Source organism: Neolamprologus multifasciatus, chromosome 1 (genome assembly GCF_963576455.1).
Source record: "Neolamprologus multifasciatus chromosome 1, fNeoMul1.2, whole genome shotgun sequence".
Classification (NCBI taxonomy): Eukaryota; Metazoa; Chordata; class Actinopteri; order Cichliformes; family Cichlidae; genus Neolamprologus; species Neolamprologus multifasciatus.
In genome coordinates this window covers 8,005,210-8,024,009 of record NC_140439.1, presented here as the reverse complement: position 1 = coordinate 8,024,009, position 18,800 = coordinate 8,005,210, and the positions used below count along the sequence as shown (strand labels likewise).

The 18,800-nt window shown below is 40.5% G+C and overlaps 2 protein-coding genes across 4 annotated transcripts in view; one reads left to right on the top strand and one right to left on the bottom strand.

The window, feature by feature from the left end:
* The window catches only part of LOC146525257 (protein kinase C-binding protein NELL1-like), a 788,406-nt gene that overhangs the window by 387,103 nt on the left and 382,503 nt on the right, over positions 1-18,800 (bottom strand). The window lies entirely within an intron of this gene.
* The window catches only part of lrp4 (low density lipoprotein receptor-related protein 4), a 102,610-nt gene that overhangs the window by 53,761 nt on the left and 30,049 nt on the right, over positions 1-18,800 (top strand). For all 3 annotated transcript variants that reach the window (XM_085134410.1, XM_085134389.1, XM_085134479.1), the window contains exons 3-6: positions 10,726-10,842; positions 16,266-16,379; positions 16,488-16,604; positions 17,039-17,167. In XM_085134410.1, the coding sequence (XP_084990536.1) occupies positions 10,726-10,842; positions 16,266-16,379; positions 16,488-16,604; positions 17,039-17,167 (477 nt within the window). The remainder of the gene's footprint in view (positions 1-10,725; positions 10,843-16,265; positions 16,380-16,487; positions 16,605-17,038; positions 17,168-18,800) is intronic.

Below are 18,800 nucleotides of genomic sequence, written 5' to 3'. Positions count from 1 at the left end.
ATAAACATTTTGCAGACATCACCTCAGGCTGTGAGCACGTGTGGTTTGCACAATTAATAGAATAATTGAAAGTAGGGAATGATAGATTGGTGGATGCTGGTAAAAAGTAAAGAAACACAAAGGAGGGTTTATAGATCCTATTTAGTTCTTTCCAGGTGGAACGGTATTGTAGATGTAGTTTTTTTTGTTGTTGTTGTTATTTAGCTAACACGTGTGTTTTGGTGCTCACATGTACTTCACCTGGTAGTTGGGCTTCTTGATTTTTCTACTAAAGGTTCTAATGCTCTACATCTTGGAGCGGCTTTTTCATTTTTTTTCTGAATAAATGCCAGAATAATAGTTGATTTTGCTGATGGCTCAAGCACACGTTTGCATTAATCAAATGTGATATAGGTGGAGAGAGAGCAATAAGGGGCTAGTTTACCTAGTATGGGTTCTATGGTGCCGTGTGTAAAAATAAATAAATAAATAAATAAATAAATTTGTTGGGCCATGAACCAGACAGTGGCAGGTTTCCACACTTGTAATATGATGTAAGAATCAGCTGTCACCTCACATGTTATCATTAACAACTTAAACTCTCGCAGTGTCACAGCACTACATTCGTAAAATGATACTGCAAAAGTTTCACCAATCCCACCCCCGAATCCCCACCCAAAAAAAAAAAAAAATTAAAAATGCCTATACCAATTTCTTACAATAGTTGCTGTTATTAGTTTGTTACTTTTCAGTTTGCTTTAAGTCTTAAGTCTCTCCGTTTACCCTCTTCTCTTTTAGTTTCCCCAGGTACGGATGCGTTCCTTCTTTCACTTCTTCTTTGATCCTCCAGGACCTAACACAATTACACTACCCCCCCCACAGTGTGTTTTTGCATCTTTGTCAACCTGTTTCTTTTATTTTAACTTTGTTTATCATCCTTTTATCCTTTTTAGCTCATCCTTCCAGAGAGCTGATAAGCTTACGACATGATGACACATCCATCTCTCTATCCTCGGTCCTAAGAATTGCTTTAAAGGATCTCTCTAGAATATTTCCCAGATTTTAGTGAAACTTACACACAGTGATCACCTAATGGGTCTTCACCCAAATTGTTGTCATGTTTTCACAAGCACTTTCCTGTGTATTGTGAGCTGAATATGATAGTTAAATATAAAATTTCAAGAAAGCTAACATAAGAAAATGGATGCATTCATTCAGCTGGAGACTGACGATCCTAATAGTCATATAATGCTGAATTAGTCTGCACCAGAGTATTTCCTGTCATTCAGTTTCTTAAGAGGAAAATATGTGGGCTGTGAGGATGACAGCGCTTAAGTGTTACTCACTGGTGTCAAGTGCTCCACAGAGATTTGTCATGGCAACAAGCAAACGCTTCAGCATTAATCTGCCATAATGGACGGTAAAATGTCCTGTCAATGTGCTGTATCACCACTAATCTTACACACACTTGTAGGTCATTCAGGAAAGCCACTCTTGTGATTCATTTGTACTTTGAGTGATTTATTTATTTTAATTTAGTTTAATTTATTTATTTTGTACCTTTAGATACAAAACATGGAAAAATAGTTGGAGGATAACGCATCTTTTGTTCAGTATGTTGGCCATTTTCCTATTACATTTGTAACTCATTGTTTTTAGTGGATGCTGCTGATTCTTGACCAAATGAATTGTGACTGTGCTCGATACTCCGAGGAGCTGTACAGGTCGCTTTCATGGACGTCTTGAGTTGAAGTTGGACGATTTAAGTAATTGCATCGTTTGTCTTTGCTTTCATACTTCATAGTCATCGTATTGCAGTTTGTGGCATGTTTTCAGGTGGTTGGATAAGTTGGCTGTTGTTACTTTGCGGCACAGACGCGACTCTAAGCACTGTTTGCATGTGTTTATTCTTGGTTCATCACATCATTTGAAGTAAATCCAAAGTATTTCCATATAACGAACAACGATTTGCTTCAGAGGATGAGTGACTCCTGCTGTGAATTTTGTTGTATATCTGCCTTTTAACATACCGGTAGTCTTGCTGGTCCAGACTAGTCCAGGAAAGTTCAGGCAGAATGATGGAGTGAACAGCTGTGGTTGGGAGGGCTGGATTTGCTTCATCCTTTAATTGGTCGAGCATGCGTTTTACTTGATCATGCTCATTCATAATGGAGACTATTATTGTTGGAAGTTTAACATTTTAATCTTGATGTATCAGAGGATATATTATAGACTCAGCAACATTTAAAATGCCACATAAGCATTAATCTCTTTGCATTAAGCATAGAAAATATGCTAAATATGCTGTAGAATGGCTCTTTGAATAGGGGCTTTTTAAATAAGAAATATTTTAGTTTGTTCTGTAACTATATTTGTGATGGATTGCTTTAATACTCCCGGGATGCTGTTTTTGCAGCAAGTATTAGATTCAAATCATTTCTGTGCCACTGCAGTGCATAATTCCCTCGTCTTGCACTTTATTTTGTAGTTTGTACAAAAGAGCCGGTGATAAATAAGTTAATAAAAACAGGAATAAACAGTCGTTGGTGACTGGTTTTGAGGGTTTGCTTTATACAGCAGACTATGATAAACACTGGACAGAGTTGATTATGTTGCCTCAGACAGGTAGTAAACTCAATTCTGCTGTGAGTTTTCAGTGGGTTTTATGAATGCAAAGTGGCGTTGTGGACAGGGCGAGGTCTGTTTACTGTATAGGTGGAGGAGGAGGAAAAAGTCCATTACACAAGCAGCCGCCAGACACACTCCTGGAAAAAACTGTGCTGGCAGCACCACTGTGCTCTGACGGGCTCAAATATGCGCTGGATAGCAACCAGAGCTGCCCAGAATCAGATAAGCCACCTCTGTCGGGATCGGCTGTGAGGGGAAAATAAAGAGATGGACAGAGGGGATTAGTCTGGGTTTAAGGAAGGGCGAGGGACGTACAATTACATTTTGAGACATTTTTGTATTATTTTTCAATGTGTGCTTCCTGCATTTAGATTGGAAATGAATCAGAAGTATGGCAGCTCCAGACTGTTAACGGTTCTTTTTATGCCACCGATTGTATTAAGGGCTTCATTAAGGAATTTCTACTGAAACAAATGTAAATTGAGTTTGTTCCATTCAGCAGTGAAAAGGCTGAATTTTTTATTTTATTTTATCATAATCATCATCGTCATATAGCCTGCAGAAACAAAATTAAAGACACAAGGTTATGCACAGTTTCACAATTACTTTTGCCGCCATGTCACAAGTCCAGAGTGGGTTAAGCAATGAAAGACGGGACTTTCACACCGTCACACACCATGAATCCGTTTAGAAGAAAAAAGCTGTAGTTCCCAAGTAGACACAGATGCATGCTACATGATTCACAGAGAAAAACAAAGATTCACTGATGTGTGCAGCAATTTTAGTTCTCACAAATGCACGTGCCAGTCTACACGCAAAAGCCAAGCAATCTGAACACGTGCAAAACAACTTGGCAAATAAACACATGTGCAGCTCCACACAGATCTACAAATACATGCTGCGTTTAAGTGCCGGTGGAAACTGGACCATCTCGGCTTTGGGTGGATTCACATGTCATCTGGCATTGGGAAAGGCGTTTTCCAAATGGGATACAAGCGCTTTGATTAGAACACAGGTTTACCAGCTAGATGCTGTACAGTAGCCAATAGAAACAAACAAACAGTGTACAGACACCAAGGCAGGACATCCCAGTGACTCGTCCTCTGAAGAGACTATATAACACTTTAAAGACTGTCATCAATTTTCACCGTTACACCCTTACATTTGTGACATGCGCGTGCACATCCTTGCACTTTTTTGTCGCTCTCTGGAGTGCACATCTGTTTTTCAGTCTCCCTCTCTCCCTCATGTTTTCATCCTCCCATCCGTCGAGCTGGTGTGATAAGCGGCGCTTAGGCAGATATATTGGTCCCATTAGAGCCACTTGATTCAGCTACTCTACAGTGAGGAGGCAGGCCATTAACTCAAGGCCATTTAAAGACGGCCACATACATCTTCCTAAAGACGCACACACACAAAGACACACATGCATATGCAAGTCGGACATGCAGTCAGTAAGCGTGCACACTTAACAGAGCTCATTATTATCACTTGTAACATAATGTAACAGCGTACAAGTTCTCTTAGATCATGTGTCTAGAGAAAGAAGAAAGGGAGGAAAAGGCAAAGCAAAAGGAGGCACAGAAACCCTAAAAGACCAAGAACTGTGTGACAGTTGCATTCTCACACTCTGCTCTGTTGGCTAAAGTCTAATGGAAAAGTTTAGGGCTTCAGAGCTTGTGTGAAAACGGTTCCATTTTCTTGTTATCTCTATGGATATCTAGCCGTGCAAACAGCTTTGGCTGTATTTTAAATGTCTGTTTCTGAGATTTGCGCCTTCACCCTGTTGTGATGAAGGTCACTGAACCCTGCTTACTGCCCTGAAGGTTGCATTGGAAAGCAGAAAAAGAAAAAAACTTAACAAGATAATCACTTTTTTTTAAAGAAACTGTTCAGAATTCAGACTTTCCACAAATATTCCATCCTCCCATTCGATTGGGGCTGGAGGCAGAAATCTCACAGCAGGACTGATGTGCCTGCACATCTAACAAGTATAGTTCACCTTTGATGATGTCTTTTCTATTTTTTCCCCTCTCTTTCATCTCAAAACAGGTCATTCCATCTCCATGTTACTATTCTCTCAACAGGAAACATTTACTCACAGTGGAGACCCATGGTTACTTTTTTTAGTCTTTTGGCTCTAGGTTTGACATAAGGAAATGACTGCATGCATTCACACACATTTGTTTGTTAAAAGTTAAAGCAGCGTAATCAAGCAATATCTGTTTGGCTACATGGTTACAGAATACGGAGACTAAAATAATACTGCACATATTCATGGAAAAACAAGGCTTTAAGAATTGACTTAACTTTGTACTGTAATATTTAATGCAGGTAAACTCTCAGTGTAGCTAAAGAGGTCAGCTTTTACACTTACACTCTTGTTTCGTCACTGCGTGTATGTATGTGTGCGTGTGCACCGGAGAATAACTGGGGAAAGGAATGAGGCTGGTGTTGATGATGAGACTTGCAGGTGTGTGTATCTGTGTTTGTGTGGGAATAACACATAGTATGCAAGTGGGAATTCTTTAGCTCGGATGAGAAAAGCTCATTGGTGAAGGTCAGGGTGTGTGTGTGTGTTCTATTACACGTGTGAGGCCAGCATCGCACAGAAGAATAAATGGAAAATGTTCAGGAGCAATATTTTTGAAAGGCTTTGAAGCATGACTGAGACAAACATTTTTGTACTATTGGAACACTTCAGAGTGTAACTATGGGAGGTGAATGAACTGGTCAAACAAGTATATAAATTTCAAAAGGAAAAAAAAAAGAAGTTTGTGGTGGTGGTGGTGGGAGGGGGGGGGCCTAAATGGATATCAGCTGCAACTGTTATCCAACTGCAAATGTGAAGATGCTCATGAGGCCGCTCTTGATCACAATGTGCTGTGCGCCCGTTTTGAAGTCAGATGCCGTCTTTAACCAGGGTTTTGCTAAGACATCATTCTCTGAGCTGTCTTACTTTATTGTGGGGCTGAGGGAAGCATGTACATCATTGCAGCTATTAATAATATGCGCACAATCCTGGGAAATGTAGGAGTGTAGCAGGTGGAGTTCATATTAGTTGAGTTCATCATGAAGTGATAACTGGAATGCACAAGATGACACAGCGGATGGAGGGTCTTGTGAGTGTTGAAGTGTGTGTGTGTCTGTGCGCCGCACATGCGTGAGTGTCAGCCTCTGAGGAATGCAGCGGTCGAGAGAAGAGCAGCGCCGAGCAGAGCAAAATCCATGTGATAAGAGATCAAAGCTCCAGGAGACCTCATCAACTTACCTAGCAAGCTCCCTGTTGATCCACCTGATACCTGGAGCAGGCCACACCTACATACTCTCCCTCTCTCCGTCTCTCTCGCTGACTCGTCCTGGACTCTTTATTTGCATGCATTTTGTATATTTCCCAATTCATGTGCTTAAACAATCCCGCACTTTAGCAGAATATGTTTATTTAGCCAGTGCAGTGATGGTTTGCTTATGTCTGCATGTGTGCTTTTTTGCATGCGTGGTAACACCACAATCTCTAAGTCTTCAGATAAGCTGAATTATTTATTGAAACGTTTCCGACGCAGCATTTTTCCTCCTTTTGTTGTTCGAGGCCATAAATCTGCTGACGCCTGACCAGGAAATGTACAGGAATGCAGCTCGATCACTTTAGTTAACAAAAAAAGAGGTTTTCACAGCTGTTATCAGTCTTCTGATAGGCTCTCAGGATATCACAAGTTTAAATACATTTGTGCCAATGCTGAGTTTCTGCTTGTTTGGGACATTATGAATTAAACTCTTTTTTTTATCTAAGCTGAGATTTTCTTTTAAGAGTGAATCTTGTAAAATTTATTCTAAACGGCACTACTTGACCTGTTTTTTAAATTTTGTGCTTGATTTAGCCATCACTCCCTTCAGCCACACCATAGAAGTCTTCACAAAATGTCATTTCCTGTTTACTTTCTCTAGTGGTTTCAACTCCTAACCCTAACTATCAAGAAACACTCAAATACAACAAATAAAAGCTTACTAAGCTTTAAAATTGTATACTATTACATTATTATTTAGTTTTACAGTGTTGCTTGCATTCTGAAGGTCTTTCAATATTTGTTTGGACATTTGCTGCTTTTTCTCTCAATTTCAGTTCAGTTCTTGTAACAGACCATTTCCAGAGGAATCGGTGAGGTTCCTGATTCAAAGGATAAACCAGACTTGTGTCTCACATAACAGACAACTTATTAAAGAACCATATTTAAATTGTATTTTCAGCCACTTTGTTACTAATACCCTGCTGTAAAATCGTTCAATTTAAACCATTTCTTTTAGCTCAATCTATGGAAAATACACACTTTGACAGGCGTAAAGTAATATTTTTGCACCAACAAAGTAATTCCCAAATTGTTGTTAGCCCAAAATTGAACATACTTTGCCATGGTGTGCAGCGAAACTGAACTGGTAGAACATACAAGAATTGGCAGTTTTAAATTTCAGGTGGAGACTGTATCGTGGTTTGGGGCTGCATTTCAGGCAATGGTGTAGGGAATCTTATCAAAAGTCACTACTAAATCAGATCAGATTTTGAACCGCCCTGCAATACCAACTGGAAAGCATCCAACTGGCAATGGCTTTGGTCCAAAGCTTAAACACACTGCCAATGCAGTAAAAGCATACCTGAATTTAAAAAAAAACAAAAAACACACACAATGGAAACTTATCAGTCCACAGAACGTGGATTCAACATTATTAAAGCCGTGTGGGATCATTTTGACAGAGAACAGAACTAAAGGCATCAAACATCCAAAGAAGAGCTTCAGATGTCGTTCAAGAAGGCTGGAGAACTAATAAAGATAATATTAGAATTGTATTTTAAGTCTAGTGTTGCCTTATAGACTATGTTTGCATGTTTTAGTTGCTAATTATTGCATTTATTTACCAATTTCCTGGGAAAGTATAAAGAAATTAAGGGTGACTCAGTACATTGAAACAAGACTCTTTTGGCTGTACTGTAGTTTTCATAATCCGTTGGCTGTATTTCAGTAATGTTGTAAGAGATGTTGCACATGAAACAATTTTACTGTGGTTCATAAAGTATGGCTCTTAGATCGTGACGGATCATGTCTCCATTTCAGGAATAATTTATTATAATAAAGTAAACACTGTTGTACTGCCTTTGTAGATTTACAAAGCTTTCTTTGTTAGGAAATGTTTATGGATGGTTTCTCCTGTTTTCTGATTTTACAGATATGTAATAAACTCAAAATGATGACTTCTACACACAGATGCAAGCAACAAGCTAACTTCAGCTCCTGCGAACACTTTGTCAAAATGTAGATTATAGTCATTACTGGTGAACATTATTATTCTGACATGTCACAGACTCTGTCTTCATCACAGTAAAGACTTGTACTTAAAGTCTTTTAAAGACATGTCAGTCTTATAAGACGTGAGATTTTAGATTTCAACATACATGAAAGGAGTTTTGTGGTTTTGTTGGAAAAGTCAGAAAACATGTGTCTCTGGCCTTTAAAGGCGAGTGTCTTTGGTGCTCTGTGATCTTTATGGACTAGTGTTTTTTGTTTTTTTTCCTCCTCAAATTATTCTTGTTTAGAGTATTCTCAAAAACTGTTGTGTGTTTTAGTGTCTAGTGCAACACATTTGGTTTAGATCCATAGGCAGTTGCATTCTCGTGCAAGCAGCGTGATTTGACATTTGTACCATGATAAGCGACGGCAAAAAACTGGATCCACCTCAGTAAGATTGCCATCTCAACTTTTACAGAAAAAGTAGCCGGTGTGACCATTCAGACATGAAGCTGATATGTTAAGATGCTGTCAGATTACCTGAAAGGACCGCCTTTATGAAAGGGGCTCACAGATTCTATAAAATATGTTGTTAGCTGACAAAAATGTAAAGATGCTTAAAATGTCTTCCTGCGATAAAGTGACACATACCAAATTAATGTGATGTCTCTGTAAGGTGATTTTACATCTTATATTGAACTGAATCCAGTGGCTGTCTGAATGGTGGTGGTGGTGGGGAGTGACTGTGTGATTTAGACAGAGATCTCCAGAATGTGAAGAGAATGTGAGGTGTAGACCAAGAGGGAGACAGGTTCTCTTTGCTTATGATTCTCTCTCTGAATAATGTAGTATCCATGTTGGGGTATATGGGTCAGTGGGGCTTTACTTCCCCCTGGAGACCAAAGGCACACCCCAGCACACACACAGAGGCACACTTGCTTAATTCACTCCCCGAGTCCTGGCTTGTCTGCCTGGCTGGTTAACTCGCTGCGTGACGTCATACATTTTTCATAAAGTCTGCATTGCTTGGTCAATATTTCATATCTGCTATTGACAGTCGGGTGAGAGTCCATAGTAAAGAACCGCTGCTCCCTCTTTTCCCTTCGCCTTCTCTCCCTCCTCCTTCCATCCCTCTCTGGCCTGTAATTAAATTAGCTCTGTCTGCAGATGACAAAGGGCCAGTCATTCGGGTGGTGCTTAGATAGCAAGTAGCTGTACTCTGTAGAGCGGATATGAAGTTAAGGAGGAATGCGCTGAGCTGAGCTCAGTACCTCTGTTAGGGGAAAAAAGGTGGGGAAGAAGAGGATGCCTGGATCCAGGCCTGCCTCACGCAATGAACTTAGACCAGATACAGAGTGAAGATTTTTTATTTCAGCTGTTTGGCAAACTGACCTTTAGGGCACCTAGTAGCCTCGCAAGAGTGATGACTGTGAATTTAGGTTATGATTAATAATTATTTTTAGTTGTGATGAGTACTTGTCCCATCTGTGGCATGGTCAAAATAATGTTGAAATTGTTTAAAAATGCCTGCTGCAGCATTACACTGTCTAAGTTAGCATATTTGTATGTTTGTTTGGTTTTTTTTCATCTGAAGCTGCATACACACTTTGCTATTTGGGGCTGACCCAGATGAAATATGACCAGGGTGGAAGAATGGAGGCTATATCTTTGTGCGTGTCTCCAAAACTGTGGGCCTGTGTCGCACAGTGAGAGCACAAATGTGTTACTACTCGTCAATCATTAGGATTGCAGCAGGAAAACATACTCTTATCAAGCTCCCTCAAACATCTAGATAATTACACAAGCCCAAATGGAACAAACAGAGGTAAAACCTTTTAAACTGCAAATAAAAATGATCGTTGCTTCTAGACTCCGCATTTTGAAGCCTCAGGATTTGTGTTCAGCCTGCTGCCATATTGGTGTCTTGGAGCCAGAAATTAGCAGCTAACTAGCGAGAATAGTTAGCAAACTGGAATATGGCATACACACGAATCGCATTATAATCAAATACTAGAATTTTACTCACCAAAATCAAAGTATAAACTACTAAAATTGTTTTTACCACATAGCACACTATGGTATTTGTTAGATAGTTCTATTAAAATGCTGAAGTTGATACTAACAGCACAGAGGTCCAGATTAGATGCAGCTAAATGCTGTAGCTGTCCATGCTAGCACACTTGAAGCCTCAACAGTATCTGGCCTACAGTTTAGTAGGTATTTTGAAAGTACTTATAATTAGTTTTCATTTTGACAGACAATTTTCATTTAAATTTTGAATGAAATGTCATTTGATTTTTGTCATAATCTAAGTTCTTTTAGTTTTATAGAGTAAAAAAAAATGTTTTTAGCTGTGATAGTTGCTCCACACAGTTTACAAAGCGTCATTTGTTGACATCAAATGTGTCATGTGTCTGCTCTTCTCTTCCTCACGAGTGCTGACATTTAGTGTTTTCATGAGAAACGCGGAGCATGGGAGTTTCCCAGGGGCAGATCAAATGTCCGTGTCTAACCGTACCGCAGATTACTTCAGAATATTTTCATCTCGTTTTTATTCGTTGACAAAAGTGTGAATACATTTCATCGTAGTTTTTGTCCTCATGCATTAGTTTTTATTTAGTTATTGTCTTGTAGTTGTCAGAAAAAGAGGACGTTGACGCAAACTGTCAAAATTTATTGGTCAGCAACACTGCTTATAATATCCTCATAAAGACATTAGCACGTCCCATCCATGTTGTTCGAGTTTTTTTCTTTTGTGGTCCTCTTCTCTCAGCTGCTCAGTGTGTTTGTTTGTATGTTTTCTCTGCTGACAGCCTTGTTGTCTGCTCTCGTTTACTTGCAGTGCTCCCCACCTGCTCACCGCTGGACTTCCACTGTGACAATGGCAAATGTATCCGTCGCTCTTGGGTGTGTGATGGAGACAACGACTGCGAGGATGACTCCGACGAACAAGACTGCCGTAAGTACACTTTGTCTTTCTTGAAAACACAAACAGTAGCAAAGACACACACTCGACCTGCTCCGTTATACTCAAGGGGATGACTTATTAAAGTGAACAGATGTTTGAGGCAGCCATGTGCAATGAGGTGTTTGTTTAGAGTCTAAAAGCGTTGCCTGTCTGTTGCACTCACAAACACACGGGCAATCGCACGTGCACACGAAAACATTGTGGCAAAAGGTCAGCTCTCCCACGGTCACAGCACAAGACTTTGTTTGACCTTTGACTTGACTTTATTTTGCTCCTCTTTTGTTTTGAGGAGTTATCTGTGTTCTAAGTCGTGTGTTCTTGCTGAAGTATCCTCAGCTTCCTACCAGGCAGAATCGTGACAACACTTAAACTAAAAGGAAAAACCTAAAGCTTTGACCGCTACAGTGAGGGTATCTGTGGTCTCTGTGTTGCTATGTGAGACATTTTGCTTGATTTTGAGGACATTCTTGAGAGAGGAGGGTAATTTCTCTGTTCTCACTTCCGTCTTTTTTTTTTTTTAATGGGTTAATGCAGCCTTCAGAAAATTGTCAGATAAACATGATAAGGAAACCATCCTATTTTACTGACTCAACAATGTGCTTGCCCTTTTAACGAAGGGCAGTTTTAGATTCATTTGAGGTTAAGAATAGGAGTTGTGATCTTTAAAGGAGGTCATCAGAAGTAGAGGAGTACAACTGCTCGTCTGTGTGGGTTTTTTTTCTTTATTTGAGGTGTGGCCAGTGGTCAGATTCTGAATCCACATTTAGTCTCTATATTTACCCATGACAACTCAGAAGGCTCTGTGTGTGCAACCTGATCGGGGTGGATGCATGCTGCAGGCCGGACATTCTATCACAGCATCAGAAGCAAGTTCGGCGATTCAGTTCGATCAACTTTAACACTCTGTGCGGAGGACTGGAATAGTTACAAGCAGTGACATGTCCTTGATGGAGTCGACAAATGGCAGTTAGGCAGTGTCCTTCAAGTAACTCACTTCTAGATCTGTGAAGGATCTTCAACCAACAACATGTTGCTTAAATTATACAGTTCATATCAATTATTGGCGATTGTATTGCGTGGCTTTATTTTTTACTTTGGCCCCAATAAAAGTGGTATTAAGGTGAACTTGACATAGACCTCTTATGCTTCTTTGCAACCATAAACCTTCTTTCTTGGACTCAGCTACAGTAACTTTGATTGATTCACAGTTCATAATAATCCTGGTTGTTGTATATTTTGGTATTATGCCGCCCCTAAACCAGTTCTGAACAAGCCATTTAAAGAACTCTTCTTTTAAAATTAATCACCTAGGGGTGATCAATTTCAGCTTTTCTTCTGATTGGCTGCCCCTCACAAACAGAACGTTAGGTGGGTGGGGCCCGGACAGATATTTCCTGCCAGAGCTGTAAGTATTTGAACTCACATTTATGCTGGGCTCATTATTTGAAACGGGAACAACTCGTCTTTCAGCATGTTTTGGCTAATGTGGAATTAAGAGTAGATCACAAAATCTGTGTTGTGATTCTTGCTCTGCAGAGGAGTGGTAGCTGGGTTGGGTAGGCTTTTGATGGAAGGTAGCTATTAATCAAAAGAAGGAACGTTTTTGTTTTTGGCTGGCTTAGTAAGCTTCTGAGTCAGCAGGTTGGTAACTATAGACCAGAGTGACAGTCCTATTGGTAGCTCCTGGTCTTGGTAGCAGTAGCTTGAAACTGTGCATCTTTAGTTTATACACATCAAAGGTTTTAACAGTATTTTAGTTCCATATATATTGGATATCAAAGATGACCATGACCTCATATCTTGATTGGGAACTGCTATTATAAATTCTGTATGGTAGAAATCTGGCCTTCCCATTTTGTTTTTATTTTAATGCAAGCGAGGCATGTTTTTGTAAGAAAAAGTGATATATGACTAATGCTAGTGTTGGCTGGATAGCTTGATAACATGACGCATAGGGTCACGGTGATAGTAAATGAGGTTCTTATTTTGGCAAGCAAAAGAATATTTTTGCTCAGTTTGGCGTGTTTTCTTTTCATGTTGTTTAAAAAATAAACTGGAACCACCTTCTTATGCTTTTGAAGCCAATAAAATGAACATGTAACTCCCCACAAAACCACTAGCATTAAATCTGTAGAGCTAATCTGTTGATTATAGCACTGAGTCTTGTGAAGCATTTGGTCACTCTAGCCAATTAAATGTTGGACATGTGCATAGGATTACAGGGACCATCTTGCTCTAACTGTATTTAAATACAGTAGAATCTGTTTAATGGCCTATGCACAGATGCCACTTTCACTGTTTTCTCAAAATTCAAGTAGTTTATAGGTGCAGCAGGTAGAGGATAGCTTGCGAATGATTTTTCTGTCACCTGGTGATTTCTCCTCCTCCTGTGCTGACCCACATATAGCATGAGCAGCCAGACACTGAATCACTTACTGATGGGGGTGGGGGGTGTCTGTCTGCAATGAGGGTGCTATGAATTTTTCATCTTCATGCCCAGTAAATTTTCCTCCCTCCTCTGTTTCCCATACTTATTATTTCATGCTTGTTTCTTTCTCCATTTCTTTCCCCCTACCTGGTTTGGCTCTCCGTTCCCAATATGTGCTGGCCAGTATAGGTTTCTCCCTAAGATGAGGTGGTTTCATTGCATTATTTAGGCCTGGGGAGACAATCCTCCACGCTTGGCTGGAACCGAAGTAGCTGTCAAGATTTCAGACAAACATGGAGAGTGAAGTGTGCTTCGGTGCAGAGCAGTGTGTGCGTGCGTGCATGTGTGCGTGCGTGTGTGTGTGTGTGTGTGTTAAAAAAGGGGTAGTTTGAAATCTTGACGTTCAAAAGATATTTTAATCTGGCAAATAAATATTTCTACACCTGTCTCAGCTCATACGCACATGTAGAGAGCGTGGTATCGACTCCCAGTGCTCTTTGCCCTTTGACTTTTGGCTGCTGTGTGAATGATGAGTTTCTTGAGGGCTTGTTGACCTCTGACCTTACTCTGTTTACTTCGCTTATGGGAAGGGAGCTAGAGCATGGGAGAGGCAGAGAATAGGGGGCAAATCAATTATTTTCTTGCAACCTGAATAATGGAACGAGTTTGATTGTCAATTGTCCAAGTAAAATTAAATTTTCATTGGAACCCACCAAAAGACTTTTTTTAAAGGGGGAGGGCGAACTGGCTGAGAAGAGACTGGTGGGGGCGAGGTCAGCGGAAATTTAGCAGTTGAATGAAAAGCATGCTCATGACGTCTTAGATATTTATTTTAATACACTTGGCTCTGTATGATGTCACTGAGAGTAGATGGTCATTTAAGTCACACAGCCCTAAGCTTTGAGCATAAAAGCTCCACCCACCTGTTATGCAAATCTTCGGTTTGCGAAGGGCAGCCAATCAGAAGAGGATTGGCTTAAAGGGAGGGAGAAGGGAGCTAAAACAACTAATTTTAGAAAGTGGATGATTTTGTAGTCTAAAGCAAGTTCCATTATAAAATAAATGAGGATGAATTTGACCTGTAGATCATTCAGATGTATGCTAGAAGAATCCAGTGAAATTATGAGATGGAAATTAGTGTAATAATTCCCAAATGTAGAGGATCCCTGTCAGAACTTTCTAAATATGTCATGTTTTTATATGAAAAACATTCTAGAAAGATGCTTCCTTTTTGGATCTTTGTTAAACATTAATTTGGACTCAGATCATATATACGTGCAATGGTTCTGGGTTCTTATGTCATGTCACTCATCTGAGAAGTGAAGTGTGGTTCTCAGGTGTATTTGTGTGGTGCTGTAATACTCTTGAGAAAAGATGAAAGCTTTCAGTGGAAAAAAGACAAGCGTTACCCTTTTCCTTTTTGTCGGGTCGTCTCTTCTGTGGGCGTCCTTCTGTTTTTGTCTCTTCTTATCTCTCTTGCTTTGTCGTAGCTGTCTAACACTCACACACAGCAGTGATAAATTATAGATTGCCTAATGCCAGGGGCCAGACATCACTGGTTTTCTTTGACGAACCTGTTTGCTCGGCTCCAGCCGTGCTTTGCCATCGACTGCAGCGGTAACGGTAGAAGGCGGCGCTTTGGAAGTGTGATTAAAGAAGCAAGGCGAACCAGTTGTTTCGATAAATGAAAGGGTATGAAAGTAAAACGCTGTCACAGGGCTGAACTCTCGCAAGAGGGAGTGACTTTGTCTCTCTGTTGTGTCAACTGTTTGTACGAATGACTAATGTTCCTTTTATCTCCAGTCTAAAGGTTAACTGCATAATGAAACACTTCCTAATGTACAGCCAGCACTATGTGTAATTAAGATATAAAGCACGCTGCTAGAGCTTGGTGAAAGAAATCAATCCAAAATTTGAGCTGGACTAGAAGAATATGGTATGCATTAAAGCAACTTTACAGCAGTAAATGATGGTTCTCCTAGCAGGTTTTAATGCCCACAACCATAATGCTTCAGAATCTGCCTCTGAGTCAGATAAACGTGGGTTAAATCAGCAAAGTGTTCAGTTCTAACGCACAGACAAACATACTTTGAATTGTATTAGTAACAGACTATAAAATACCAAAACTTGACTGAAGCACAAACTTCTTGGATGCTCTGTAATACAGAACAAGCCAGATTATCAAAACTATTTTTCAGTACCAGGCTGTAAACATGTTGTAGTTCTGTAAAGTTGGACGGGAGTGTTTGGGGGCCGTCTCGTTTTTGGAGCCCGTCCCAAGTAGTTGGTTGAGAAATGGCAGCTTTTGGCACATTCACGCTGGCTTCTTTTTCTGGTGCCTGCTTGACATAACACATCCAGTCCTGGATTTTTAGACAGAAAAAAAGTTCTTCAGTTGCAGCTTCACAGCCTCTCTGAATGTTTCCTAACAAATAAGGAAGTAGACTTTTTGTTAGCTTGGTATTTTTAGGTTGAAATGCAACAATCATTTTAAGGCTTTTATGCGGTTTGAGTAATAAATCAAACATTTGACTTTTTTCTTCCATGAAAGCTCGTCTCTGTTAACATCCACTTTAACCATCATGTATTCAGCTAGAGCCAATTTTGTTTTTTTTTATTTTTAAGGTTTTATTTTGTGCCTTTTGTGAGGTGTTGAAAATGTGCTTTGTAAAAGGAAATTTATTATAGCTGTAACACAGACCACTTTATACAACCTTATCGCTTACTGTGTTGCAGTGGCTGTAATTTAGAGATTTTCATATTGAGCAACAAGACATTCAGCCTGAAAGCTTCGCAGTCACAGACCTGCAGTGTTCTGAAAGATCTGCCTGTTTATGGAGGGCATTTTTTTTTCTGCACAGCTTTTCGCTCTTAGTTTGACTCAAAGAATTAGAGTTGCCCAGATTTCGGGGTAGCTTTAGTGTCTTTTCATTGTGTCTGTGTTATATGGTGTTCTGAAATCTGTCACTTTTTTCTGCCTGCATAGCTCCCAGGGAGTGTGAGGAGGACGAGTTTCACTGTCAAAACGGCTACTGTATTCGCAGTCTCTGGCACTGTGATGGCGACAACGACTGTGGGGACAACAGTGATGAACAGTGTGGTGGGTACACACACGAAGAGGCTCACCTAAGCCCGAGCATGCAAGGCCTTTATTCATTCCGACAGTATTTGTAGTAGTATATGAGCCCGTGTGTTCTTTCCATGGCAGACATGCGTAAATGCTCAGACAAGGAGTTCCGCTGCACGGACGGGAGTTGCATTGCTGAGCACTGGTACTGTGATGGAGACACGGACTGTAAAGATGGATCAGATGAGGAAAATTGCCGTAAGTTACTGAGAGAGTATGCACAAGCTTTTTAAAATATAGACAGTAAAGCTTGGCCGTTTTGAGTACAGTACTTTGTTTTGTAGACACATTGACAGGCCAGCTTATATTTGTAGGGCATCATCCATGATAACTCAACTCAGGTCAGAGTGATGGTACACTGCAGCATGTAAGGTCAAAATTGTGGCCTCGGAAAGGGGCAAATATGCTTACCAGTAAAGCTGTATGTAAACCAAGATCTCACAGTAACAAGTTTACTCCAGACCTTGTAAATGTGTTCACTGTCTCACTGTAGAGCTGAGCTTCTGCTTAATTTCATGTATAGTTTCTGACAGACTCAGCAAAGTAGCATCAAAACTTCAAAGTGCCTCCGACAGCCAACTGCTGCACCATCTTTTCCAGCATCTGTTTAACATGTCTGCGTGTCTGTGCAGCTTCAGATGTGATGACAGCCACCTGCAGCGTGGAGGAGTTCCAGTGCGCATATGGCCGCTGTATCCTGGACATCTACCACTGCGACGGAGACGATGACTGCGGAGACTGGTCGGATGAATCGGACTGCTGTGAGTTCTCCGTCGCATAGCTAGAAACACACCTGCAGCATTGTGGACGTCAGGGTCTAGTCTCAAACCTCCAGGGGGGAAAAAGTGTACTTCTTAGACAAGTTTTGGGCAGAAGTAAAGATTTGACAGGAAACACACTCAGTGTATAGCTAGGTGATCCAGACCAATCGAGCCTCTCCGGCTGGTGTAAAGAATTGCTGTCATCTGATTACACACACAGGCACAGATAAACATTTCTTAGGATCCCTGCCAGTGATCGTGGCTCTCACTAGACTGTGTTGTGCGTGGTGGATTAAGACAAAGCTCTTTTGGGAGATTAGCTCTGTTACGTTAGATGAGAGTTACGTTTTCTCTTGCCTCTCCTTCCTTTTATTCTCCGCTTTTCCTCTGAGTGCAACTCAGATTCATGTGTTACAGCTTCCTGCACTAGTTCAGATGGAGTTTAAAAGTACATTAAAGGCTCATCCGAACAGGAAGTTTAACATCCATCATTTTTAGTGGTTACACCGACCGAGTCTGTTCCAAACTGGGCTCAGATACTGAACGCTGACAGTTAAAGCATGGTGCAGTAAAACATCTGTAAAAGAGATGCAGCATGTAACTGATGTTGCTTCAACTACTGGTTATTTTGATAATTTGACTTGAGTATTATTTGTTTTTGTCCATTAATACTAATAACAGAAAATGATGGCTGTCGAAGAATCAAATGATTTCCCATTTATAAGTGAGAATATGCCAGGATAGGCTATATATATATATCTAAATGGTAAAAATGGTAAATGGCCTGTATTTATATAGTGCTTTACTAGTCCCTAAGGACCCCAAAGCGCTTTACATATCCAGTCATCCACCCATTCACACACACATTCGCACACTGGTGATGGCTGGATACATTGTAGCCACAGCCACCCTAGGGCGCACTGACAGAGGCGAGGCTGCTGGACACTGGCGCCACCAGGCCCTCTGACCACCACCAGTAGGCAACGGGTGAAGTGTCTTGCCCAAGGACACAACGACCGAGACTGAGCCTCGATTGCCCCAAGATAGCAGTATGCTACCTTTTATATATATATATATATGTATATCAGAGTGCTAAGCTTGATTAGCAGCATCTACAAAGATTTCTGTCTGTTAAGCAATAACACACCGCTTTGACTTGGGCTGTTTGTACAATGAACTGCCCAGCAAGCCATCTTATTGCCATCTTGTGTAATTGCACTGAAGTTGTCCCAGAAGGCACTGAAACCACAAACAGCCATAAAGTTTCAGTCCATTTAACTCAAATTGGTCAAGGTGACGCCTTTCACACCGCCAGCAGCTACCACTGCTCTACCTGCACCTGTTGCTCAAAGCAGCCAAATATATGGTGGCCCTGAGAGGTCACACGGGCCACAACTTAAGAAAACACCAACAAATATATAAAAAAAAAAAAAAAAGAGGGGAAAAAAATCACAAAACAAAATTGAAGTGTTTGTAGGGACACGAATGTGACGGACCATCTGCAAAAGTGACAGAAACCAAAGCATGTGAAGGATTGCGCTGAGACGCTTAAAAGAAGCGCAGGGTATCAAATGTATGTTTTAATCACATGAGTCATATAGTACTGTAGATACACATTTTCTTTCAGCCATTT